Below are 26,874 nucleotides of genomic sequence, written 5' to 3'. Positions count from 1 at the left end.
CCACGGCAGCATCCTTGTACGGACGGGGTGAACACTTCCAAGCTTTCTTATCTAGTTGCCTTGCGTGACCTGTACGCGTGCTAATACGCCACGTGAGATTTTCACTACGCGTGGCGAAAAAAAGCTTAAAGAAACCTTTTCCTTTTTCGTCCTTTTTTGCTACGGTATAGACAATTTAACACACAAAAACAAATGCCCACAACCACTTTCATTCTGGTGGTTGTCAAGTGACTACCACTTGAACCACCAGTACAAAGTTATTAGACGTTTCTTGTTTGAGAGGTCCGGGTTTTTAGGGGGAAAAAATTACTGCAAAACTGACAAAATCGAGCCACACACACACACAAACACAATTATGTGTGTACAAGGGTTTCTTTTTTGTTTATTACTTTCAGCGTTTTTTTCCTTTTTTTGTTCGGGGCCAATAGACGATTATATACACTACGATGGCGTACACGATTTCGACGCCAACCTTTGAATCCTTGTGGAACTCACACACACACACATACACACCTCGGGATGCCTTCTCCTTCACTACACAAATACACAATACGCACACAGCTGTGACTGCGGTGCACGTTTTTTGACAGCAATCTTGACTGCTGCCTGCGTACCCAGGCCTGGCAAACCTCGGAACGCGGAGCTGCTACTGAACATGGGAAAAATGGCGCGCACATTGGGACGGGCGCACAACAGACACAGCGCGCGTATGGGGACTGGTCCGGGGACTGGTGCGCTTTTCCTTCACACACGTTGTTCCACCGTTGCGCAGTTTGCGCCCCTCCGCGCGTAAATGATACAATTTATGGTAAACGCTATGCTGGGAATAGAGTCACACAAAGTCGCACCGTTTCACCTTTACCCTACATTGCACTGCTGCTTCTTCTACTTTCAAACTAATTCTTTTACACTTATTTTTATTTTTCGATTTCCTTTACAACATTTTTTTCATCTATTTTGCTTCAGCTAAATAAGAAACTTTTACATTTTGCGTATTCAAAACATACTCACTAGCGATAGTGCTTCACTTTCGAACTTTGTTAAGCGAATGCTCCACTCACTTGCGATGCCAAACGCGTTCTACCGACACTGGTCGTGTCGGCAAGGACCTTTTATCCTTATCGTTTCGACAGCCCCGTAGCTATATACTTCGTGGACGATTCGGGCTACGATCGTGTGATGTCATTTTCGTGGGAGAGTTTTCCCTCTGTTCGGCTGTGCACCGTCGTCCAGCAGTGTGTTGAAAGAGCGTTCACTTTCGGCTGCTTTCCAGGAATGGTCTCTTCAGCCGTTACACATGTGATAAAGGTGTCATCGTGAGAGTTCATTTGACCTCTACAGCAAAGTGTTGTTGCCGTACTCTCATGCACCATTTTTTATTTTCCTTTTTTGAGGCAAAAGTTTTTTCCCTCTTTTGTTTATTCTCTTTTTTTGTTGTGCAGCTTCTAAACAAATAATATATAGTCATTTGTAGCCACTTTAAATTAAAATGATAAAGAAATTGAAGCAATTTTACCGCGTGACATCCTGGATGGAGACGCCTAGTGTCGCACAACAATTACTCTGAACAACATAATGAAGTAATATTTAAGGGAAATAAAATTAAACAAATTGATGTATAATTAAAGTTTCGATGTATTGCGTGCAATTGTGTTTTCATCTCCTCCTATGTACCTTGAAAGTTTGAGATAAAACGTACAAAAAACCTTCAAGCAACCACAAACGTGTAAAAACAAAAATAGAAATATTTTCCAGTAAAGTTTTATTCCATTTTTAAATATTGACTTCTGTGTACTTCTTTCTTACGCCATCGCCTTAAACTGAAAATATCTACAACTGGTTATCGAATTACAACTTACGCTAACCTACATATTAAGATGCCATCAAACGGAATCGCCAATCGAGGCGAAGGAAGTGGGGGAAAAAATCACACGGTGTTTTTTTGAAAATAAGGCAAACTGCAAATAATAAAACAACAACTGTATCAAACGAACCACTAACCCTTACAGAACACTGGTAGTATTCTAAGCATTATTACTACCCATTTACAGGCGAAGCAATGGTAGCGCAGCGTTCTATTTCTAAATCCATGCGTTTCCTTCTAATATGTCAGCTACATTTTGCGTATATACTAATTCCGTTTTCAGCCGTTTTGACGGAGTCGATTTGCGTGTGCATTACAGTTACGTTCAAACGTGTTTACATTTAATAGTTTGCGAACAACAATCGTAAATTCAACATTTCCTATGAAGGATAAATACAAGATAAACTGACACACTGCCACTAGCTATTGGTTAGTTTTGCATCGACACGCTTATCTCGCTTAAAATGGTAGCTTCTAATAACTGTACTGACCCTGGAGCCACAGAGAAAACACCAACATTTTTGCAATTTCTATTCGACGACTTCACGTTACTAACAACTGAGAATTTAGCGTTCATTTTGGTATGAATTACATGTTTTGCCTTTTTTTTCTGCTGTATCTTTTTCCGATAAAAGCCACTGGAAAGCTATCAATGTTATTATTTACTGTTAGCTCATATTCCAGTTACTATCATATCGATGCTACTACATCCTACATGCTTTTGGGCTTATCTTAATCTACTGCCTGCCGGGAAACAATCCGAATCGACCACTTCAATCCAAATCGATTCTAGCATCATTCAACACTCCGGTCGTATACTTTGAGTGTTTCATACTACGCAATGACTCCACAAGGTCTTCCATCGTAATGGCCGGCGTACCGAAGTCTACTCCCCCATTCTGTACCACACCGTTACATCCGTTCGGTAGTGAACCACTAGCCGTTCCGTTTTCTTGTGCCTTGTTTGCTGCCGCACGTACCGCATTCATCATTTCCTTGTTTTTCATCAAATTGCGCACCCGATGAACCGAAGCATTGCGACAAATTTCTTTCAGATCCGAACCGGAGTAACCATTAGTTTTGCGCGCTAGGTCGGCATAGTCCACCTCCGGAGCAACTTTTTCGTTTTGCAAAATAAGTCGCAAAATTTTCTGCCTTTGCTCCTCACTTGGAAGGCCAATGTGAAACTGGGCTGGCATACGGCGTAGAATGGCTTTGTCAAGATCCTGCGGACGATTGGTGGCACCCATCACGATGATGGTTGAGTCGGATTCCGTATTAAGCCCATCCCAAAGCATCATAAACTGCGTTTTCATCATGGCCGTCGCTTCGTGATCGGAAGAGTTTCTAGCACGCAGGAACGAATCGATTTCGTCGATGAAGATGATGCAAGGTTGAATTTTAACTGCCAATGTAAACACAGCCGATGCCAGCTTCTGTGATTCGCCGTACCACTTGTCCGTCAGCATAGCAACATCGAGATTGATAAAACGCATACCAGCTTCCTTTGCTGTTGCCTTGGCAATCAGCGTTTTACCGCAACCTATGTTCAAAGGACAAATTTTTGATCAACATTTTTAAATCGAAGGTGAATTATAGAAAAACTCATTATCTTACCAGGTGGACCGTATAGTAGCACGCCTTTTGGCGGCTGGTAGAGTGCCGATCCTGCAAACATATCACGGTGACACACTGGAAACACGAGACTTTCCTTAATTTCCTGGCATACTTCATCAAGTCCAGCAATGCTGTCCCAACTTTCGGCAATATTCTCCGGCACTACCAAATGTGATGCAATGACCATTTCATACTCGTTTAGGTTTTGTAGCGCTGATTTTTTCATACTAGGGCTCAACCTAAAATATGAAAATATTGAATTATTATCTAACGATTTCTAAAAAGGCATATCTGTTGCTTATTAATAAAAAAATAATGATTTAATACAAATGTGGCAGCGAAAAGCACCCATGCCAAAAGCTACGGTCGTCTACATCGTGAACCATGTGCACTCTGCTCTTAGCCCTTAGCTCGGGTTATATAACGGCGCAAGGCTGCGCCAAACCCACCGTTGAACCCAAGTAAAAATAACCACCCTGATATCGGTTTGGTAAAGCTGCTCATTCATTCGAACTATGGCCAGCATTAGGTGGAGACGGCGCCACAACAAAAGCTGAATCGTCGTTCAAAAGCGACCTGTACCGACCGGCGGACTTTGTACCACTTACTTTCTCAGAATGTCCTCCGCGTGTTCGATGGCTTTCTTTTTGCTCTTGTTGGAGGGATCCAGATTGCGAATCAACCATTTCGCCGAGTAATAGGTGACGATTGATAGCAGCGAAATACGTAGAACAAACTGCACCACTTCGTTGCGTGTTAAATTCACTCCGGACATGATTACAAGTGTTGCGTAGTGCAGTGCTGGCGCTCCCGAAGATTGTTTTTATCTCAACCCGTGGCTCTGCACGAAAGTCCGCCGAAACGTTCGCCGGAGCTCGAAGCAAGAACCGGATGCAATGACGAAATGGCTTTTCCTTGCGTTTCTGCTTGCTGCGATTTTTTTTTCGTTTCACACCTGATTATTTTTACTGTTTTTCTCCTGTTGTCTCGTGCAAGAATTCTTTGTTGCTGTCAAAAAAGGCATGGAATGTGAAGGGTGTATAGAGTCCTGTGTTGGGTACTTGCGATTAGGTTTAGCAAAAGTTTACACTATCCCCTCTTTGAAGTGAAACTGGTTTGAATAAGGCAATTTCGTGTCCTGCACAAACAAAATTGCACTTTCGCAATTATTGTTACAAATCGTGCATTTCCGACAGTTTCATCATAATTCATAGCAAAATCAAATTAATTTATTTGTATCGAACGTACTTGTAGGAACGTGTAAATGCTGCTTAACCCTCGTTGTTCTCGCGCACACAAATGCGCGCCAACATGTGGCAGCTGTCAAACGATTTGAAATATGTAGAGATGAGCGAACTCAAAACCAAAACATACTGAAAGCAATTAATTTCGTGATGCAGTACACAAACGAAACGCAATAAAAAAATACTTGGAGAAAAAAATAAATTCTCCTTCATTTGCTCATTACCATTCATCTCGGTGTTTAGCAATCACAACAAAGCGCAAATCTTATCAATTGTCATGACCATCCCTACACTCGCGTATATTTGAAGTTAGCTCTTGACAGTTCACAATCAAAACGAAACCCTCAAGCCGCGTGTTTGCACTGAATTCCGTCGCAGATTAAATTTTTGTCCTAAACAGTGCAGAAAAAGTGCAAATTCCGTTAGAACTGGCATCTTCCGCGCAAGAGAGGTAGTGTGTCTGTGAATATAGGTGTAGAAAAACCATTTGAGTAGCGTATAAAGTGTTGCCGATTCGGAACGCATTGTGGTGAGCACATTTCGTGTGGCACCATACACTTCCTGCTAGCGCAGCGGAATTAGTCGCAACCGGCTAAGGGAAAATTGGTGGCTCTGAAGAGGAAGGTTACCCGCATCACGTCCTTTGTTTACAAACAATTAAGTTGACTAAAATAAACAAATCGGCTGGGTAAATATTGCAAAATGAAAACGCGTGCAATAGAGCGTTCGGTACTCAAGCAGTCGAGTGCAAAGTATTGCGGTGAAGGCCTTTTGATAATGTTCCACTCCGGAACCAGTTGTTGCCGCACTAGTTTGCTTTTGCGAGCCGTTACCTCCAGCACGAAACGTGAAAGTTCTTGTTTAAAGGTTTTGTTCTTGTTCTTTTTAGTTTCCCACCATTCGCCACACACCGGTCAGTCCGGAGAGTGAATCGAGACGTTAATTAGCGACCAACAAACATTGCCGATACGTCGTAGCAAAACATGAAGTACATACTCGTAACGGGTGGCGTGATCAGCGGTGTTGGCAAAGGAGTTATCGCCAGTTCGTTCGGAACTTTGCTCAATGCATGTGGCATACCGATAACATCGATCAAGATCGATCCTTACATCAATATCGATGCTGGAACATTTTCACCATACGAACACGGTAAGAAACGGTCCCGAAAAAGTCGTATTGTTAACATCGAAGCGTCAACTAGCACACTCGATACCCTCGAAGAAAGAAAAGAATTGAAAACTCGCGCTGAAAATGCGCGCGAGAGGTGCGATGTGGAAAAGGGATCGTTTATTTTTAAACCTTAAACTGAACTTGACCGTGACGGTAACATTTACTGTCCGATTTTGTTTGCACCCAGATTGGGGCGTTAAGGAACAATCAGAAAAAGACAAACAGTATGTAAGTACACAACAGCGTATGACGAGTAATGCGGTTGAACACTAATGCAGAATTACCCTGTATATGACGTAGAAAATTCGTATTATAAGTTGGTAAATATTAAATGCCTCTACCCATTTGCAACATTTTGTAGGCGAAGTGTTCGTGCTTGACGATGGCAGCGAGGTGGATTTAGATCTCGGTAACTACGAGAGATTTCTAGATGTTGTCTTACACAAAGATAATAATATTACCACCGGCAAGGTGTACAAAATGGTTATCGATAAGGAGCGCATAGGAATGTATCTTGGAAAAACCGTACAAGGTAAGCCAAATGGATGAATTTTTATTCATTATTGTCACTTCATCGTCCAATCCACTGTCTCACTTCGGTAGTGGTGCCCCACATAACGGACGCGATACAGGAATGGGTCGAACGGGTTGCAGTAACACCGGTAAAGGATAACATCGTCCCGGAGGTATGCATTATTGAGCTGGGCGGAACGATCGGTGATATCGAAGGTATGCCCTTCGTCGAAGCCTTTCGCCAGTTCCAATTTCGCGTGAAGAAGGAAAACTTTTGTGTCGCACACGTGTCGCTTGTTCCGCTGCCCCGTGCTACGGGTGAACCGAAAACCAAACCAACGCAGGCAAGCGTTCGTGAATTGCGTGGCTTTGGTCTCTGTCCGGATATGATTGTGTGCCGCTCGGAGAACCCTATCGGCGATGAGGTGAAGGACAAGATCAGCAACTTTTGTCACGTTGCACCGAATCAGGTGATCTGCATACACGATCTGTCATCGATCTATCACGTGCCATTGCTGATGGAACAGTCCGGTGTCATAGACATTTTGAAGGAGCGTCTCCATCTGAACTTGCCCACTCCTAGGCCCGCGAATTTTATGCAATCTTGGCGCGATCTTGCGGAACGGGTAGATAATGTATACAAGAAGGTAAACATTGCCCTCGTCGGCAAGTACACGCGATTGCAAGACTCGTACGCATCCGTGATAAAATCGCTACTGCACGCATCGATTGCGGCCGGCTACAAGTTGAACTTGACCTTTATCGATTCGTCAAATTTGGAGCGGTGTACTAAAATGGAAAATCCTAACCTTTACTACGATGCGTGGCATGATCTGACCAACAGCCAGTAAGTTGTTCGATCGTCTTTCAAAGGGCATACAATTGAACGCAACTTTTGGTTTGATGAATTAATTTGTCTCTTTCCAGCGGTATTGTTGTACCCGGTGGTTTCGGTTCCCGTGGCATTGAAGGAAAAATCCGTGCCTGTCAGTGGGCTCGCGAAAATGGTAAACCAATGCTTGGAATCTGCTTAGGACTGCAGGCCGCCGTCATTGAATTTGCACGGAATGTTTTGAAAATGGCGGTGAGTGATGATGCAAAATTTTGCAAAAAGCCATTTAAAACTTATTCAGATACACAATATAACAATGCCAATGCTTTTCGTACAGGATGCACATTCAACAGAATGCGACGATACAACCCCCTATCCGTTGGTAATCGATATGCCCGAGCACCATACTGGTATACTGGGAGGAACCATGCGACTTGGCAAGCGTACAACCATTTTCCGGGGTGACAGCAAAATACGTTAGTAGTTCCTCAGTGCATTAATCTATCCTAGTGTCGACATATATTTTATGTTTTAATTTGTTACCCTTTTTAGGTCAGCTGTATAACAATAAGGAACAAATTGAAGAGCGTCACCGTCACCGGTACGAGGTGAATCCCGATTATGTCGAGCAACTGCAAGCGCACGGTATGCGATTTGTTGGCACAGATTCCGAAAAAGAGCGTATGGAAATTATGGAGCTAGACGATCACGTTTACTACGTCGCTACCCAGTTCCATCCGGAGTATCTTTCGCGGCCGCTAAAACCTTCACCACCGTTCCTTGGACTGATCCTTGCCTCGGTGGGCAAGCTATCATCCTATCTAGAGGATGGAGCAAAATTGCTTCATCAACAATGTAACGCCAATCCATCAATGTCGGCACGCGACAACTCGACTGATAACGATCTCCAGCAGATCCGCGAACGAGCCAACGGGTTAAGCCTCGAGAATAATGCAACGCCTGCAGTTGTTAGTCCATCTAATGATATAAAAATGAACGGTGCCATGCCTTCGACGTCTTTGGGCAAGCAAAAATCACCGATCAAGATGAACGGGGTGCACGAAAATGGAACGGATTAAATAGGGTAAGTGTTTCATTTGCAATAGAATGTAAGTCGGGCTGTCCTCGCGGTAGCGGTGCTGGTCATGATAACACGACAGGGACCGGCACCAAAACCCTGTCCGGACTGTTTCGCATGTAGTGTAGGAAACTAAATTCAGTAAGCCAGTCGAGACAGAATAAGAATGCAATTTTTCTAAAAAGAGTAATATGTTTGATGGAAGGAAATGTGGCAAACCAATTCTTCCAACTCCATTGCGACATGATATGTATAGAACATTCAAGCGAAAGCCAGGGTATCAAGTTTTGTGAAATGAAATATTTTCGTATTCGTGTAAGACATTTTCAAAAAAAAAAAATCAAAATATTTACAGTGAAATTAAATTTCTATCACAAAACATTGCGATTAATACACAAACAACCGAACATTAAAAAAAAGAATCTGATTGGTCGGTGGTTTTGTTTACAGAGGCTTTGAGTCTTTCGTTTCGACAGTCGTGGTTTAAAATATATTTTTCATTTCATTGTGCTATCCTGAATTATAAGTATCTGTAAAAACATAAAAATATAGAAGAAAAATAGAAATATTTTCAAATGGAATAAAACTAATGGCAGTAAATTGTGATTAAGAATGCAAAACTTTCATGATGGAATTGACTTTTGGCATAAATTACTTGTGTAGAGAGGAAATATTACTTAAAAATCTCCAGAATTACGTTATTCAGATTTTTTCGAGGACCGATACGGATGATATGATGACAGAACAAAGTTTTGTTGTTCCGATTACTCCAAACTGTTGATTATGAAGCTAATAATTGTGCTATTAATTTACATGGTTTTTGTGTACAACATTCATAGCTAGGAATTAAAAAAATCGGTTGCATTGAACACTGGAAAGTGACTGTGTTACGGGACAGCATGGGTTTTAAAAGTGTAGCAAGATCCACAAAGCACCGACCTCATTCAAATGCAAATTAGTATGAAAAGTAATGCAATAAAGTTAATTGAGAAATTCTTCCCAAAACTTCGAAAATTTAAACATTTAGCTCGTGGCCTTCAGGGCACATAATTCTTGCCATCCATGCTGCACAGAATACATACATACATTTTGTACAATGCTTTCACACTTTATCGATGTTTTAAAGATTTCGTATAGATATATTTTAATATTTTAGTTATGAATAGTGAAACAATTTACAAATATAAGTTTTTAACTACAAGTAAGTCCACTTTTCAACACATACTGTTGCTTCTTCCTATTTCCAAATTGTGGCCAAAATGTAAAAAAAAATGCAAACATCTCCTTTTTTGATTGTGGATTTATAATTCGTTAAAGTATATGAAGATAAGGAGTGAAAAAACTCATTAAACAAAACTCTCGGAACAGATTACTACACAGCTGCCTTTTCTTAAACTGTAAACCATGATTAAAATATGGATTAGGATACGAAATCGGTAATGTCTAGAATGAAATACATTGCACACGAAAATTCTTAAACAAAAGTTATTCTGTTTTTCTACTGTATTTGCTTAAAAATAGTTAAATAAAGGTAATATAGTTGTTCCGTTAGGTGATATTCAACCAATAACTTGCTTTACGATAGTATCCGAATCTCGCCCAATTGAGTGCTGATGAGTGGACTACCTCTACCTTTCTGGTGATCTAATCTAAACTATCAAATCAACGAATTCAAAACTCTTCCGATGTCATTCCCATGGCGTAACCAGATCGTAGACTTTGGCGAGCTTGAAAGCTCTGAACTTAAAAAAAATTGCCGAAAACGTTAATTAATTGATGAAGAATTTCTATTCTCGAGGCGCGCTAATTTGAATCCGTATGAAGAAGAATAAAAATTATAATTAGTAGAACTATAGTCATTATTATTTGATTAACATTTGAAAGGAAATTATGGAATCTAGGTGTTTGCATATTTCAGGTATAATAATTATGTATTAATTGACCATTTGTTAAATGGTCTAGAGCTCCGTTCTTAATAATATTACGGTGCTAACAATCAGATTGATGAGCTACACTTATTAGATATGCAGTAGTAGGTTCGACGACCTATTGCAGCCTGAATTCTGAAATATTCTATTCTGTGTAGAAGGGGACGACCGTTTCAAAACTTAAATTGAAATGTTTAGTATATCTCAAACCATAAATTCGATGTCAATAAGTAAAGAAGGATGATATCGTAGCACATAAAATGAAACTCCAACTTCCAACTGGATTTGTGGTTCTAGTAACGCTTTTAGCAGTTAAATTTATTGTTTTTCTTTTATATCATTAATCCTTACCAACTAAACAGAATATTGGGATTTCTGCGCATGTGTGTATGTGTCCGTTTGTAGTGTGTACTTGTAGTGAGTGGTGTGTATAGTGTTTTAGGTGTAGTGTGTTCAATTTTGTCCATTATTACATGCAACAAATATGTATAACGATGAGGCGATCTTATATCGTTTACATTTTTACGACGTTCACAACCTACGAACTATAATAATTTACGCCAGCGGAGACAGAGTTTGTTTTGTGTCTGGCTTTTGCCGATAGTCGATCCATTCTGCACCGGAACGCTGTTGCACTCCACCGTACGGTTTCACTTCCAACCAGTGAAAGAAGAAAACCAGGGTGAAGCGATCAGTGTGCGGATTAGGATGAACCAGAATATGGGCAAAAGAGGAAGTGTAGCGACGCTCTGTACGATTTGATGTTTTGACTAATAACTCTCGACAGGAAACACTGAAACGGCACAATGAAACGAATCAGCATTCCGGAAACAACGTTCGAATTCCGTACTCTCGTGATCCCACAGGCTCGGCTGGATATTGGCGATCCTTTCCGCTATCTACGAACGATGGCAAAAGGATAACTTACGAGCGTGAGCATGCGAGCGAGAGATGGTAAATTCGAAATTCAATAGAAAAGTTGCTTTATCGTCTCGATCGTAAACCGAGCCATATTCCGTTTCGATCTATACACGCGCCCTTCACTCCCTCCTAATCCACGCAAGCGGTTATGTATTACAGCACGCAGTGGTTGTCTTCTCTCCGCCCAAGCTTCGCTACAGCACCGGTTTGGATATTTAATCCTTGGTCTGCATGTACTTGATCAGATCGACGACGCGGTTCGAGTAGCCGTACTCGTTGTCGTACCAGGAGATCAGCTTGACGAACGTGTCGCTCAGCTGGATGCCAGCCTTGGCATCAAAGATGGACGAGTGGCAGTCACCAACGAAGTCAGTCGATACGACCTCCTCCTCGGTGTAGTCCAGGATGCCCTTCATCGGTCCGTTGGCGGCTTCCTTCACCTTCTGCTTAATCTGGTCGTAGGTGGCCGGCTTGGACAGACGCACCGTCAGATCGACGACGGAAACGTTCGGGGTCGGCACGCGGAATGCCATACCGGTCAGCTTGCCGTTCAGTGCCGGGATGACCTTGCCGACGGCCTTAGCAGCACCGGTAGCTGCCGGAATGATGTTCTGGGCGGCACCACGGCCATCACGCCACAGCTTACCGGACGGGCCGTCGACGGTCTTCTGGGTGGCAGTGGTGGCATGCACGGTCGTCATCAGACCCTCCAAGATGCCGAAGTTATCGTTGATGACCTTAGCCAACGGGGCCAAACAGTTGGTCGTGCAGGACGCATTCGAGACCACCTTCATCGATGGTTCGTACGCATCCAGATTGACGCCGACGACGAACATCGGGGCATCGGCGGACGGGGCCGAGATGATGACCTTCTTGGCGCCACCCTCCAGATGGGCCGAAGCCTTGTCGGTCGTGGTGAACACACCGGTCGACTCGACGACGTATTCGGCACCGGCCTTACCCCACGGGATGGCCTTCGGGTCACGCTCCTGGAAGACGGCAATCTTCTGACCGTTGACGATCAGCATACCGTCCTGGGCGGACACTTCACCCTTGAAGCGACCGTGCGTCGAATCGTACTTGAACAGGTACACCATGTAATCAACACCGATGAAGGGATCGTTGATCGCGACAACCGATGCACCCTTGGCAATAGAGGCGCGCAGCACCAGACGACCGATGCGGCCAAATCCGTTGATTCCGATCTTCGACATGTTGCACTGGGTATGTAGTTGCTTTGTAGCAAACGACTTGATTCACGAACGAACGACGAACTGTATTTAAAAGAAGAGAAGGTAGGTACATGAATTAATAACTAAAAATTGTGAGTTACAAATTCAAGTTCTAACCGATAGCATGGAAAAGATAAGTGACGGGGAAGCGGTTTTTTTCAATGTGGTTTAGTTTTATCGCGGTTTTTTTTTGGAAAAAGCAATTTCAGAAGACTTTTAATCAAGTTCAGTTTCTGCTTGCTTCCAATAGGATATTCTTTTTATTGCCTATATTGGAATAAACACAGAGCAGTGTTCACGATAGTGGTAGCGTACGGATTACACAACACTCGGAAAAGGAAACGTTGTTGTGCCACGAGCTGCTCTAGCTCTTGTATCACAGGATCGGTTAAAAATAGAAGCTAAACCAGCTTCGGTTGTTTGCGGGGAAGAGAGAGAGATAGTTGCCGGTGATCGACAGGAAAACACTTCTCCGAATCTAAGCAACCGTTTCAATGGATGCTTAAAAAAATCTATCGAAGTAGTGACAACATAATGATGGTCTCCCTGTGTTCCCTATTTTTAATTAACGATCGTAGTAGGCGAAAAATAACCGCTCGTGAATAGAAGAAGCCAACAGTTTCCTCAGAAGCTATTGCATAAATGTGTAGAAGAATTACGTCACGGCATTTAGTATTGTGTGATTGTTTGTGGTTATTATTTAATTGTAAAACTCATCCCTTATTTTATCGCTTTTCCATGGGATTCTTTGTTTGGAAATTTTCCATTCGTGATTTCACAAACACATCATCTTAGCGTGATCCGCGCGCACAAGAGAAGCCGGTAGAAACAAACGAAAGATTCCACGCACACGCGCATCACACATCATTCACCACTACCGAGATGGACTGCTGCACATTAATACGCGCGTCCACCAGGGAAGGTCGATTAGAGGTCAGATGGAAAAATGCTCTTGTCGCAGCCCTTGCCGGCTTGCCGGAAGGGCACCTACTTATCAATCGAAAGGGCGTTGAAAAGGGAGGGAGGGACAAGCCTGAAGTGAGATTTTTTTAAAGCGTTATTATCAATTGATAAGCCAATCTTTACAACAATTTTTGGTGTTGTTTTCCAACCCTAGCTAGAAGCTAGGGTGGTAAGGGCTAGTAAGGGAAACTATGCTGCTCGTGATTGTGTAATACAATCAATAATACATCCGTAGTACAGCACGGGGTCATTTGGTTCGGTGACAATGCAGCTCATAAAAAAAGATGGACGCTATATTACATTCTAACAGTGAAAGCGTAAGTGCAAACAACGTCATTAATCGAACGACCAGAACAGCCATTTTCTCGTTCTTATCAGCATCCAAATCAAAGTGCCGCGATTCTCTATCGATTGTAACTTAGTCACTTGTAATCGTGTGCACTTTTATTAACCATTTTCTTAATTCTTTTCAGCACACCAACAGAGAACCTCGCCCACTCGATAAATGATAAATTGGAATCTTCCAGAACGTTGCATCTCCCACAAACGCTAAATATGTAGAAGGAAGAAGCATCGGCCGAGGCGTTTGCTTATGGAAATCGTATCGAAAATCACCAACCGCCTCAGAGATGTACTCACAACGGCACGTAAGTAGCAAAAAAAAACACTTTTTCCGCTAATTTCACTTTTCTGCTTCCCGGCCCTAACAAATATCGATCAAAGATGGCTTCGTTTTTGCACACTATTGCACAGGATTTTTTGCTGGAATGCGTGGGATGTTTTAATGCAAACGACTTCACCAACCAGTCAGGCACACCGTGTCTCTTCCCCAAGGGTTTACTTACCGTTGAGGCCTTAAGGTTCCCGAGAAGGTTGAGGCGCGTGTTCACACGTCGGCTTTTGAAAACTGAGTGTCGTGTCGAGCGCTGAATCCGCGGAGAGTTGTACGTAAAACAAGGTCCAATCAAGGGCAAACGGTTCCGGGGCATTAAATGCTGCTGGTGCCCGATGTGTCGCTTGCTGGTGGTAGTGTCATCTCGCGCGTGTAGAGCCGGGGAACCGTATGCCGGTCATGCGCATCTCTTCTTACGCGCGTGTACATGTGGCGCGAGTTGCGGAGGGTTTTTTTCTTCTTTTAGTGTATTATGCTATCGAAGAACAAAACCCGTTACTCAACGGCGTTGATCCACACAACCGGCAAACTCACACAGAGATCTACGTAGATGACGGTTTTTTTCCCCTTGCTTTCATGCTACCCCAATTTGTTCTCTTGCTTTTGCTGCTGTACGATGCAATCCGGCAAAACGCGATCGCGCGCAACCCTCTGTGGCGGAGGGAAATGCTGTTTTCATGTCTTTTCACTTTTGGCAACATAATTTTTTGGCTCGAAACACTTTTATTTGTTTGGGGTCGTACGGGGTCAATTGAACACCTTGCATTTGCATGCATTAGCCGATGCCGATCGATTGTGGCATGAGTTTACAAACAAAAGCTATAGTATCGGAAGGATACATGGGTTGGATATTAGCTTCGACAGAGAAAGAAGTCCTTATGTGGCTGAAAATAAAATAAGTTTTTGTTTCTTGCTACAGGAGCTGATTCAATACATGCGGTCATGAAGCGCAATAAACGGAAAAACGGTCGTCATACTTTTATGCCAACCTATTTCATCATAGATGACGTAAATTACGTACCATAATTCGCGAACATGACGTTGCCGATGGATTTCAAAAGTGTTTGTAAAATTGCATCCATTCTGGCTAACTCAAAATGATTAAAATTAACTTTAATCAATTGCATATTTTAATTCCGTTTGAATATGTTTTCATTCGTTTGCATGCAATGGCTATGATAGCGTGTGTTTCTTGGTGTTTTTGCATTCTGCAAGTTTCTGTATTAGCATTTCAAGACATATCACGGTTAAAGTAGACATAATCGTCTTTCTGACTTATCGTTCTTATTGCAGTTATCCTTGGCACCTTTGCTTACTATATCAAGAATAGGCAAGTTGAGATATACGAAAAAATATATTAAATTTAACTCCGATATTAGCATTGTTTGCAAACCCCTGACACTAATACTAGTGGCTATAGCTAATGTACGCGATCGTGAGGGGAAAACGCCAACATAACATCCAACAACACTCTCACACACTATCGTACAAGAAGGGGAAAATTCGTCTCGTTAGCGAACAGAATCTTTTGCTTATTTTTATTGTGCGTTCGGTATGGCTTCTTCTCTCGAGAAAATTGGAAACAATTTGATTTCCTTCCCAACAGACCCAAACTGTAATCGCAGAATGTGGCGTTTTTCTCCCAATGTGACATTGGACAAGGGTATTTCCCGAATTTGGGTGTTGGGAACGTTTGGACTTCAACGAGCGTACATTTAAATAGATTCTACTCCATTGGATGTAGTTTTATATGGTCTTGACGAGCCTTTATTACCTTCAAATGCTGTCGATGTTTCTTATCAACCGATGACATGGAGTATTCTGCTGTTGACATACGAGCGCAATATGTCTAATTACAATTGCGTTTAATAATTTCGGTTTCGGTCCCATTGACAACAAACGCGTAAATGGATGTCAGCACCTCACCACATTTGCTTGACTGATAAGGAACTTTTTCTTGGTTCTAATCTTCTGTTATTTTTCATCCCATATCAAACCACGGGGGCACGACTTGCTGGATTAGCCTGGCTGATAATTGTAGTACGCAGCTACTTTCAATTTCATTCCATGTTTCCATGCTTCAAGTGACCTTCGGTTCACATCTGATTTTGGGGGATGCTCTACCACCTTGCCCCCCCCCCCCCCACCCTGGTGTAGATCTCCTTACTGTTTGTTTTCTATTTTAACTTCCACGGCGAATGACATTTCTGTGCACCCCAATAGCACCGCTAGGAGTCAGTGTATGTGCGCAGGCTCACGAACAACTGTTTCACTTTACTTTCGATTGCCGCTTGCGTCACGATTGTGATAATAAATTTATACAAAAACAAAATGAATCAACCGAAAACAACAGCGTTCCAATGTGACACGGTGTGTGCCTTTCGACGTCATCGATTTTCCCTGTGAGGAAAATAATAGGAAACAAATTAAAACATACTCGTTGAAGATTTTTCATATTAATTACACATAACAAACATAAACACACAACATGAGCGAACATATAATATAATTGAGTGAAAGTGTTCCAAATTCGTAAAGGATTTTGGTAATTCTCTTTACAGCAACATTCCCAACATGTTTTCCAACGTTAACGGTACAGAGCTACTCTTCGTTTCGCTTGTTTTAATATCAGTTTTAAAATAGAACTGCAATTTACGATTTACACACAAAAAAAAAAAATCAAACCAACCAAATATCGACGCAATAGAACAAGGTTGCGGAGTAATTTAAGGCATTCTGCAGTAGAGTTCCGCATTCAAGAACAGTTAGACATTAAGGCAGTTGAGTTCTTTCACTGGTCTAATTTTAAACAAATCATTGAAACGCTCTAAACTCAAATATCAAATGAATCACATCGATCCGATTTTACTCCATTTGTTTATTTTATTTTCCTTTCGTTATATAGGTATATTTAAAACAATAGCTTTCTTACTTCTTTTAAAAATAAACTTTCACTACCCAACTAGTATCTAACATTTTATGCCGTTTTTGTGTGATTTGATCAACATTTGTGTGTGTGTGTTTTTTTCTTTTATCAATTAACTTGTTTTGTGTTGCACTTTTTGTTGTCCCGTTTCTTTTTTTTATCATTTCCAGATCTTTCTAATTTTGCTTTGCAAAATGATCCTGCCAATTGATATTCTTCTGTGATTTTGCAACTGAACTGTTACTTGATTCCTGTTTTGCGACTGTGAAATGTGACTTCTTTTTGACTTTACGTCTAAAACTCACTCGCTTGGTCCTAAAAACATATAGAAACAATAGAAATGCATTGTATCATTCTTCGGTACCTGAATTCCTTTAGCTGATTATCAAAACATTTCTTCTCCTGTATCTCTGATCATCTGACTTTCTCCCTTTACAACCTTGTTTCAATTTTCAGGAGTTGCTATCGTATATTCCCAACCATGTCCTATTTTCACTCAAACAAACCCAGCCCATTACCATAAGCAGCCTAATAATGGATCTCTGTTTTTGGCCAATAAAAATGCATCCCTAAGGCGTGTTTGTGTACAGCGTCACATTAAATCACTTCCTAACGCTCAATTGCACTGTGTGCGGGCTTCGTCTGTGGTTATTCACCAACGATTTGTACAAACAATTGTGGAAGAACTGTTGAAAGATCCGTGTTGTGATGCGGGCGTTGCAATTATGGTTGAACTTTTTAAAAGCGATTTGTCGTGTTTTTTTGTTGGTTGTGCATTTCGCTTCTATCACCGCGATCCGACAATGTAGTTATAGTAGATGCATGTAAAGTGTGTGTTGTGTACGCTTGGGAACTCGTTACACCGCAGAAGAGTACGACATCAATATTTCGTTCAATCCTTCTGGGAACGAATGCGCACTCATGGTATGGCTGCGTGAAGCTTTTAGCTGATCGTAGACATTTGATGTGAAAGCGGCGCATCAAAATGGGCCGGCACAGTTGTGAGGGCATCTGCTGTGGTACGACTAGTAGAACAGTTCTAGTAAAAGAAAGAAAAAAAGATGTTTACTTCATGTGCGTTTCATCAATATATTCTATAAATTGTATATAACTCTTTTGTCAAATATTATAGTAGATAATGTCCTTTTGTGATTGTGCAAATGTAAAATTTAGGAATTTAGGATATTTTGAAAATCACAAATCACAAATGTAATTTGAAATGATAGCTTTTGAACAGAGAATTCAAGGACGGTATGCCTAATAAAATATCTGAACTTGTTCTTTCAAGTAACTCTATACAGTTGCATGCAAGACATTCATTACCTTCGGCTGTATGCGATAAGTATCCACACATTCCACTTTTAGTGGAACCGTTTCCACAACAAAATCGTACCCATACGATCGCACAATAAGCAATGTATGCAACGGGACGTTGATGTATGGCACATCATCTAAAATAGAAACTAAAAATTGTTAATACATGTTGTTACTTATTCAACGCATATACATCAATATCCACGCTACCTGGTTTAACACCCTTAAAGTACGCCATTATGCAACGGAGAACGGCTTGATGCGAAACGACCAACACATCGGTGTTGGTCAACAGAGCCTGCACTACGCTATCCACACGCTGCAACAGATCAAGATAGGACTCGCCGTGTGGATACCGGTACTTGAACTTGTCCTGATCACGCCAGGCAAATTCTTGTGGGAATCTTTCCTGTATTTCCTCGTACGTTAGTCCCTCGCAGATGCCAGCATTAATCTCATTGAGGTCCTTGATGGCTGCCCGCGGCCCTGGGATATTCTGGACGGTATGGATCGTACGTCGCAGTTCAGATGTCCAGATCTACAAAGAATGAGAATTCGTTAGTTGAAACATGTTTTAGTTTGAATTTTTCATGTTACAAAACAATTGACTACTTACCACTTTCGGCCGAGGACAATCCGGTGCCGATCCGGGGCCTCCCAACTGTCGAGCCAACCGGTCGCCATATTTCATGCCCCGTGGGGACAAATCTGCATCTCCACCAATGCGTCCCAATACGTTATACTCCGATTCACCGTGCTGATGAGAGAGAACAAAAAATTAATATAATTTGAAAAGTTCTTCCTTCTTAGCGGTGTTTCTTCTTACCCGACTAAAGTAGAACGTTTGCTGGCGGATAACAGGGCTGGCCAAAACTCCCAGTATGTCCGTCTGAATAGCACCTCGTACACCACGCGCCGTTACAGAGTGATACATCGGATCCTCCGAGTTGTTGACCGTAATCAGCGGACCCTCGAGTGCCGAACACGGTTCAAACTGAGGCGCATGGTGCTCGTTACTCTCCCGGAAGCGTCGCTCCCAGTCGATGTTTTGATCGAGGTTGTGGTAAAACTGTACCGTATCCGCAACATTCTCCTGCAGGCATTTGTCGTTGCACGTGAACTCGATCAGCAGTTGATGAAAGACGGCATCACAGCAAAAGGTGGCGACCGTTTGGCGGGATGCCCGTGTCAAATGCATTCCATCGATGATCTGTAAAACAAAACAAATTTTGTTTAATGCTTGAAATGCTTTTTATGTGCCATGGCAGGCTGGAGGTCAAATGCTTACCGCCACATTATTTCCTTCTTTGAAGAAAAGACTAATCTCACTGAGCGTTTCGTTGGTAGCATTTTCATCCACGGTAAAAACTGCAAAGGGACAACAAAAACATACTTATTTAGTTTGAATATCTATTTCGTAATTATAATGATCTGTACTAATTAAAATGCGTGTAACAAAATAGTAACTAAACAGCAATAATTTCAGATAATAAAATAGATTTGTCACCTTGTAGTTCACGAATTGTATGTATTTTAAACTAAAATTGCACTAACAAATGTGCAGAAAGAAGACAACTATTTTGTGAAGTAAATCATATCATCAAATTAATATTATTTGTGCAATTTTGCATAATAAATGGATCAATCACAACTAAAATAATTTTTTAACATTACAAAACCTCTATTTATGAAAACCAAACATTGGTAAATATCATCAATCTTACTAAATATTCCTAAAGTAGCCTAAATTTTAACCTTTTAAACAATTATTGAAACAAATTATGGCAAATAATTACTGTTTTTAAGTGCTTTAATTGTTTTGATGCTTCCTTTAATGAATGTACATTTAAAGATGCAAGTTGGACTTGAAATTTATATCCGAAACACGATTTACTTGATGCAATGAGCAAAAAAGGTGCTCCTCACTTTTGCCTTGAAGAATTGACTTTTAAATTCCATGAACCAACAATCGCATTTCCGTTTCGGTAATACAACTGAAACAACAAATTACTTGATATCATCCTCGAAACCTCCGTCCCATAACTGGGTCTGCGGTCCCATAACTCGAACGTGGCGTGAAAGTAACGGCTTAAGTAAATCTACAATAAAAAACGTGCAAACGTTTTGCGCTCGCCTCCTCGAAACGTAAACAACAACACATCCAGCGTGACCTTGGTGCGTGACATTGAAAGTGACCGTTTTCCACTTTCCATGGTGTGAACCGAGTAAAATGAAAAGAAACAATTGAGACGAGATTGTGGACCACCGATGAACCGTTGCAACCGGTGCATTATTACGATGCAATGGATGGGATGATTTTCTGCATCCTTGGCGGATGTTTTATTTACTTACCTTTGGCGCTTTCGCCTCGCCAGCTCAGATGTCGGGCTACTTTGTGTGCGGCCAACGATTTCCCCCTGCACGGTAATCCCACAACGGTGACGACGAGTGGTGCTCTTAGAGGGCAAGGTTTAACCGTATTACCGGGTGCTAGTGTGGCCGGAATTGCCGCCATCGTTGCTCCATCGCGTGTACCTGTCAATGTGAGAGAAAGAGGGAAAAATAACGATGAGTAAAAGTTCTTGAGGATAGACAGGAAAAGAGGTTAAGGATATGCGGATCAGTGTCCGTAATCAACGCGTTACATTAAAATTGGTTGTGACATTTCGTGACCGTAAACATGAAATTACTTTCTGCAATCGATCTAACCCCTACTGGACACTGCACACTGCACAGAATTAAGCAAACACTTCAACAAGGAAAAGGCCCATCTTTTGCTGATAAGATTGCTAGGTACGTTTGGACACTACCTTCGATTCCCTTGCGTGGAAAATAAACACACAACACCTTACGCTAACTGGGCATTCTGGGGCTAGTAACCTGTTTGTTTGCAATTTACTTCTTTTAGGGGCACCGAGACACAACGAAGGAATGAAATAAAACAGAGACACAACAACCCAACTACAGATTCACAACAAAAGACGGCCGGCCGCGGCAAACCGGTTGAGACAGATTGGTCCCGGCCCAAATGTGCTATTTACTTGCGGTGGCACTGCACTTATCATCGCCGTTATCACCATCATCCTCATCGTTGTCGTCGTTGTCCACGAACGCAGTAGAAACAGAAGCCGCAACGCAGTTCATATGTGTATCGGATGCTGCACCGGGTGTGCGATGGAAAACTGAAAACAAAAGTGAAATTTCCACCGCCACACTGCCCGACCGAGAGGGTGTTGCGTTCGCTGGCGCGCGCGTGTGTGTGGTTTTTTTTATCGTTTTCCCTTTCGTTTCTGCACCGACAGAGTATTGTGGTGCCCGAGCACACAGCACACACAGCAAACAGGCCAAGTGCCACCACCACGACTACTACGAGTCCACAACCAGATACGGCACCACGCGTGTACTGCAAGCCGCCGTGTACATCGCGCTGGGGAAACGCGCCGAAGAATAACCTTTTTCGCAAGGGATCTAAGGAACGACGAGAGTAAATCAAACAAAAAAAAAAGGTGCGTTCTGGGTGTATGCGTTAGGAATACCGTCTCCGAAACCCCAACCCTCCCATCCCGAAAGGTGGCCACCTTGGGCGCATGTGTGTGCGTCGTTGGTTACCGTGAGAGGTGCGTTCGTCGAAGGGTCTTACCGTTTGGGGGTATATTTTTGTTAGCAACAACGCTCACTCTCTGCTTCACACCCGAAACGAAGCCAATGAACTGGGGCCATTTCTTTGCCCATGGATACCGCCAACGTAGAGCAGTGAACAACCTAAACAGACACACGAAGCTAAAACCGAAAGGAGGGTTGACCGAGGGTTGTTTTGGAAGTAACTGATCTCGGCTTAAATATTGATTACAAAAATAATTTGGTATTAATATAAAATGCTTGAATTAATAGGGCACCTGTGAAGGAAATATCCCTTAACTAAAATGATTTGCTAATACCTGTTTAAATGGTGTGTTAAATTGATCAATTTTTTACTTCCAAATGTAATACAAAATTACATATAATTGTACTTAATAGTTATATCCTACCAAGTAGGAAAATCAAAATGGAAATATGGAGAAAAACTATAATAAAATATCATAATTTCGACATATATGATATCCAAAGTATACTACACTATAAAACGTTTTTTGTCTTTTATGCGCAGTGATTACTAGGTGCACTAAGTGCGGTTGAGAAGCCGGAATTTGATTTATGTGTGAGCTTATTGTACATATTGAAGTGCTACATAAATTTACTTAATGTCTCCTTATCGTATCTTACTTAGTAAGTCATACCTAATAAAAATTAGATTATAAATTTCTCATAAGAAATCAAATATAATGTTAAGTGCTAAGTTAAATATTGTACATTAACCGTTGGTTTAATATTTTTTAAATATTTACTTTTATTGCCACCTGACCTACGGCATCAACTTGAGAATTAAATTTCATGTTGTATCTCGATTAATAAAAAAAAGTTTAAAATAAAAAAAAGGCCGTCGAAAGGCACTTTTAAATCAACCCACATGCTGTTCGGCCGAGAACACGAATATGCGTACGCGACAAACAGAGAAATGCGTACGTATCTGGGTTTAGCGCGTAGAAAGATCGACTCCCTGTGATGGTGGGTGTGTGCGTTAGTTCTTGAAGTTGTGAAACATCAGCAAGCGGTATGGTATCGCTTCCCGATAGTAAAGATATTTTAAAGCAACATTTAACACCTCCGGGCGAAGTAAAGTAATGTGTGCCTTAGGGTTTTGCGATCCGTGGTAGTAGGAAAATTGCACTATCAACATTCGACATATGTGAAATTCATCCTGAAGCAAAAATTGAATGATCTTTTTTTGTACTTTAAAACGACATTAAAACGTAGCAACAAGTTGTATTCGGCAGTACTGGAGATCGTGAAAAAGTGCATTTATTTTGTTACATCATATTGAAAGCGTAGGTGAGTGGGAGGTAAACTTGATCATATCGTGATCATATCATGATAATGTTCAGTTGTGAAAATCGCCACTGAAGCGAATTATTCCACCGTAGAATTTTACTTTGATCCACCTTATCCTTTTCCTTCAATTCGCAAGTTATTTCGTACTAGGTATATTATGAATTTAAACATTATGCTCTATCGACTAGTGTGTGTCGTTCGGGGATGTGGAGAAAATAGTATTGGTACTAGTGTATTCCTTGCAAAAAAGAAGAACCGGCAGACAGACTGTCGCTATATCTTTTAGTTCTTCCTCTACTTGTTTCATGTTGCTCTTGTACTAGAAGAGCCTTCTGGTATCTAATGGCCGATGCGCATGTCAGCGATAAACATACCATGGACCGTTTTCGCTGTCTTGGTCTTGGTTTGATGTCTGGTCGTGTGACCACAATGACGTGTTGCAGGGACGTGCCTCCCTGTGCTTTCACTAGCCTAATGTTTACATTTCAGACTGTTTTCGTTTATTTTTTCATTTTGTTTTGTTTCACTTTGCGACATGTTGTTTTCGAACTGCCTGTACCTGCCTCTACAAAGAAAAGTATGTGTAAAAATAGATTTTTCACTCTTACTTTGTCACAATTGAAATTAGTGGAATTTTTTTAGCAGGATTAATTTATTTCCTTTTACGATTGTTAATAGAGTTGTGAATGACATGCACAGCGATTTGATTGTGTTTTTATACAGAGTGATAATGATAAACTCTGCCTTTGAAAGCTGTTAAACTAATACGATAAAGACAAAGAGAAGGGCTAGTAATAATAAAAAAAACTCCTGCAAATCATACGTTTTACCAATCACTTAACTGTCTCGATAATTGGTTTCGCACTAGTTTCGAGTTTTTTTTTGCGTTTCTTACAATGTCTTATTTCATTAAAATATTTAAATGATTTAGTACTAATAACTGAAATTATGGCGCGCACTGTGCAACAGACAGTATTCCAGTATTACATATCAACCCATGCTGATTAGTAGCAATGGACTTGATACATTTTCCTATATTATCCATCAAAAACCTCTTAGGCGAAACTGAGATTGAACAAGCTATCTTTCTTTTGGCTTATGTTGGAGTGGGCAACTATCACCTAACACCGGGTGACACTCGTGCAACTTTGGTACGATAAATTAACCAACGGGATGGAGCGTTTCGTCGCTTATCCTCCACCGCCGTTTTGATACATACAATATGGTCCGACAGTTTTACTTCCCCGAATGAACCGGCATTTTTTGTCATGGAGTAAAACAGAAAAGAAAATGAAACTAAATAAACCCGATTTGTTCCGATGCTTACAGTTTCACCACATGCACGCAGATACACGCGTGGTCGTAAGGAACACGCACCACGGAGAGAAAATGCGTTTGATAATTTCCTGATAGTTTTGCTGCAAAACGTTCCGGTTGATTGGACGGAAAAATAGAGTATGCGCTACATATTTATGCATTTATGTGCGTACGACAGGAGATCGGTACGATAGCGATCGGTTGCAGTAGCTTATGCAACTACGGCCATCTAATAGACAACCTCTGTGTCTTTATAAACAGCAAGCGATTGCTTCAAAGTGGTTTAAAAGATTAACTTTCCACGTATACAAGTGTACATGTTTATGTAAAATATTTATTAAAAGTAGCGATTGAAAACATAATGATTTTTTAAATATGTGATACTTAACCCTAGAAGTACCAAGCGTTTTAAGAGTTTTTTCGTGGTTCGTGGTTAATCTTTAAACAATTTCGAAGTGTCCGATTATATTTTGTTTATTGGAGATCGTACTTTTGAATATATGGGGCGCCCAGTGGTGCATGTGAAAAACGGCGCCCGTCCACACGGCAGGGACCGGGTTCAAATCCCATCCGGACCGTCCCCCCGTAGCATGGACTGACTATTCGGTTACGTGGTAGAATAAGTCTAGTAAGCCAGAAATGGCCGGCGTGACCTGTAAGGTCGTTAAGCCAAGAAGAAGAAGAAGACTTTAGAATATATATGTAAAATTCATGTTTCAACTACCTTAGGATTGTTTTATCCCAAAAAATAATGTGATGAAAATGAAACGTTCAAGTCAAAATGACTGGTCCGGTCGTTCTAGTGTTAAAGACGCCAAAGATTACCTCAGTCCAAAACTATAACAATGATTGTTGTAGTGTTTTATACATTTAAAACAACTTCTTTCCATTAATCAATTGAAAACCCTCTTCGTGCTTAAATATTATTTTAACCTTTTTTGAATATTACCCTTTACGAATGAATACAAAAATTTCTATACTTTACATTGATTGATTCACATCGATTAAAAAAGTTTAAAAACGAATCGCTTGTTCAACAACTAATTGAACGAACTGATTCGAGATATTTATTTTCCGATGTAAAAAGAACTGATGCGGAACACAGTTTATTTAAAATTTTCAAGCAAAGGCACAACAATCTAGAAACAGTACCATTCCTCTTGCTTTCACTGATAAAAACCAGATGTGCTCAAAGTCTCAAATAACTCCATAAACATTTCAGCCGTAAAAAAACATAAGAAATGTGTATAAAAAGAACACACACACACACACCTTTTTAACCATTAACTTTTTGCATGCAAAAAAAGACGCGCAAAACATATCAAGCCATATTAGCATATTCGACAGAATTATTACCGTATACGCCCGAGAAACCCGTTAATTCTTCTTCTGCGGGGAACCCAACAACAACAGCAACGAAAAAAAAAGGAAGATCATTATTCCCGGGGGGAGAAATCGGTTGACCTTTTTCCTTCCATTTCCTTTCAATTCTCTCCAATGCGATCCTTTCTTAATCGCAACCAGCACCACCGTTGCCCCTGAACTGATTTCTCCCGCCCAGCTGAAAGTTCGCTGACTGACTGACCGACTGAACCGTCTTCGAGGTTGTTGGCGGATGTTTTTTTTTGTTGTTGTTGTATTTACTTCCCAACAACTCGCGACGGGATAATTTTCCGGACAGTTTATGCGAGCGTTGTGAAGATCGGTTATAGTGGTTTAGATAGGTGCTTTGTAGGTTAAGATAAGAATACATTATTGGCACGAACGTTCGCCCGGGTGCAGAGATGGTTCCAATCAATCGCAAGCTCACTTTCTCGCTTTACTTTGAGTTGTCATTGAAAGTGAGCTGAGGGAGAGTGGCGATTGTGGTTTGATGCGTTACCGCGCTGATGTCCTATGGTTCGAGTCGAAGTCTGGCTGAGCTGTGGGCAGGTTTTGTGAGCTAATGAGCATAAGTGGATCTTCACTAAGGGCTGGGATGGGCTTTGCTTCACCTTGCCCTATCATCTGGTGCAAATAACAAGCATACCACGAGATCATTATTTGAATCGAAACTCAACTAAGATCAGAGAAATCAATAATATGTGGATATTGCTTGCATGTATTGCAATTCCTGAAATCGCACTCAATTATTCCATATCGTATCAATCAAAACAATTATAAAAAAAAGGTGTTTAAATGTTTAACTCGCTATCAGTACAATACTGATAAAGCATTTAAAATGATATGACATTGAATTGTAAACTTGCTTTATGTTTCACGTTTTTTTGCATGATGTGAAAGTAGTGCTATAAACGTGCTATAAACTATTTTTAAAATCTGCTCCAGTTAACACCAACCGGTTGGTTCATCA

At 41.2% G+C, this 26,874-nt stretch overlaps 5 protein-coding genes across 9 annotated transcripts in view; 2 read left to right on the top strand and 3 right to left on the bottom strand.

Annotated features, from left to right (window-relative positions):
• Window positions 1–1,745: 1,745 nt before the first annotated feature.
• On the bottom strand, window positions 1,746–4,511 carry LOC125762442 (outer mitochondrial transmembrane helix translocase-like). The gene is made up of 3 exons (XM_049424541.1): window positions 4,090–4,511; window positions 3,482–3,720; window positions 1,746–3,407 (listed from the first exon to the last, which is right to left on the bottom strand). The coding sequence occupies exons 1-3, from the start codon at window positions 4,254–4,256 to the stop codon at window positions 2,638–2,640; spliced, it is 1,176 nt and encodes a 391-aa protein (XP_049280498.1). The 5' UTR covers window positions 4,257–4,511; the 3' UTR covers window positions 1,746–2,637.
• Window positions 4,512–4,864: 353 nt separating this feature from the next.
• On the top strand, window positions 4,865–9,869 carry LOC125762434 (CTP synthase). The gene is made up of 7 exons (XM_049424527.1): window positions 4,865–5,413; window positions 5,615–5,874; window positions 6,257–6,427; window positions 6,499–7,255; window positions 7,336–7,492; window positions 7,578–7,716; window positions 7,793–9,869. Exons 2-7 carry the CDS (start codon window positions 5,709–5,711, stop codon window positions 8,317–8,319), a joined length of 1,917 nt encoding a protein of 638 aa, XP_049280484.1. The 5' UTR covers window positions 4,865–5,413; window positions 5,615–5,708; the 3' UTR covers window positions 8,320–9,869.
• A 661-nt stretch (window positions 9,870–10,530) lies between these two features.
• LOC125762446 (glyceraldehyde-3-phosphate dehydrogenase 2) lies at window positions 10,531–14,342 on the bottom strand. The gene is made up of 2 exons (XM_049424553.1): window positions 14,208–14,342; window positions 10,531–12,441 (listed from the first exon to the last, which is right to left on the bottom strand). The coding sequence occupies exon 2, from the start codon at window positions 12,379–12,381 to the stop codon at window positions 11,383–11,385; it is 999 nt and encodes a 332-aa protein (XP_049280510.1). The 5' UTR covers window positions 12,382–12,441; window positions 14,208–14,342; the 3' UTR covers window positions 10,531–11,382.
• A 2,521-nt stretch (window positions 14,343–16,863) lies between these two features.
• The window catches only part of LOC125762437 (6-phosphofructo-2-kinase/fructose-2,6-bisphosphatase-like), a 71,388-nt gene continuing 61,377 nt past the window's right edge, over window positions 16,864–26,874 (bottom strand). For 3 of the 5 annotated variants that reach the window (XM_049424532.1, XM_049424530.1, XM_049424531.1), the window contains 7 exons: window positions 20,628–20,810; window positions 19,564–19,643; window positions 19,102–19,485; window positions 18,892–19,032; window positions 18,486–18,813; window positions 18,285–18,412; window positions 16,864–18,000 (listed from right to left, as the gene is read on the bottom strand). In XM_049424532.1, the coding sequence (XP_049280489.1) occupies window positions 17,905–18,000; window positions 18,285–18,412; window positions 18,486–18,813; window positions 18,892–19,032; window positions 19,102–19,485; window positions 19,564–19,643; window positions 20,628–20,810 (1,340 nt within the window). In that variant the 3' untranslated portion in view covers window positions 16,864–17,904. Of the gene's footprint in view, window positions 18,001–18,284; window positions 18,413–18,485; window positions 18,814–18,891; window positions 19,033–19,101; window positions 19,486–19,563; window positions 19,644–20,627; window positions 20,811–21,316; window positions 21,425–21,915; window positions 21,992–26,874 lie in introns of those variants that run through there. The other 2 variants (XM_049424535.1, XM_049424533.1) reach the window with 2 other exon arrangements.
• Window positions 22,889–26,874, top strand: part of LOC125762438 (alpha-N-acetylgalactosaminidase) — a 57,234-nt gene continuing 53,248 nt past the window's right edge. Inside the window, exon 1 of the mRNA XM_049424537.1 lies at window positions 22,889–23,204. The gene's annotated coding sequence lies outside the window, so the exon portion shown is untranslated. The remainder of the gene's footprint in view (window positions 23,205–26,874) is intronic.

The sequence above is a fragment of the Anopheles funestus genome, chromosome 2RL (assembly GCF_943734845.2).
Source record: "Anopheles funestus chromosome 2RL, idAnoFuneDA-416_04, whole genome shotgun sequence".
Taxonomy (NCBI): Eukaryota; Metazoa; Arthropoda; class Insecta; order Diptera; family Culicidae; genus Anopheles; species Anopheles funestus.
The sequence above is the reverse complement of the archived record's forward strand: the minus strand, read 5'-3'. Positions and strand labels throughout refer to the sequence as shown.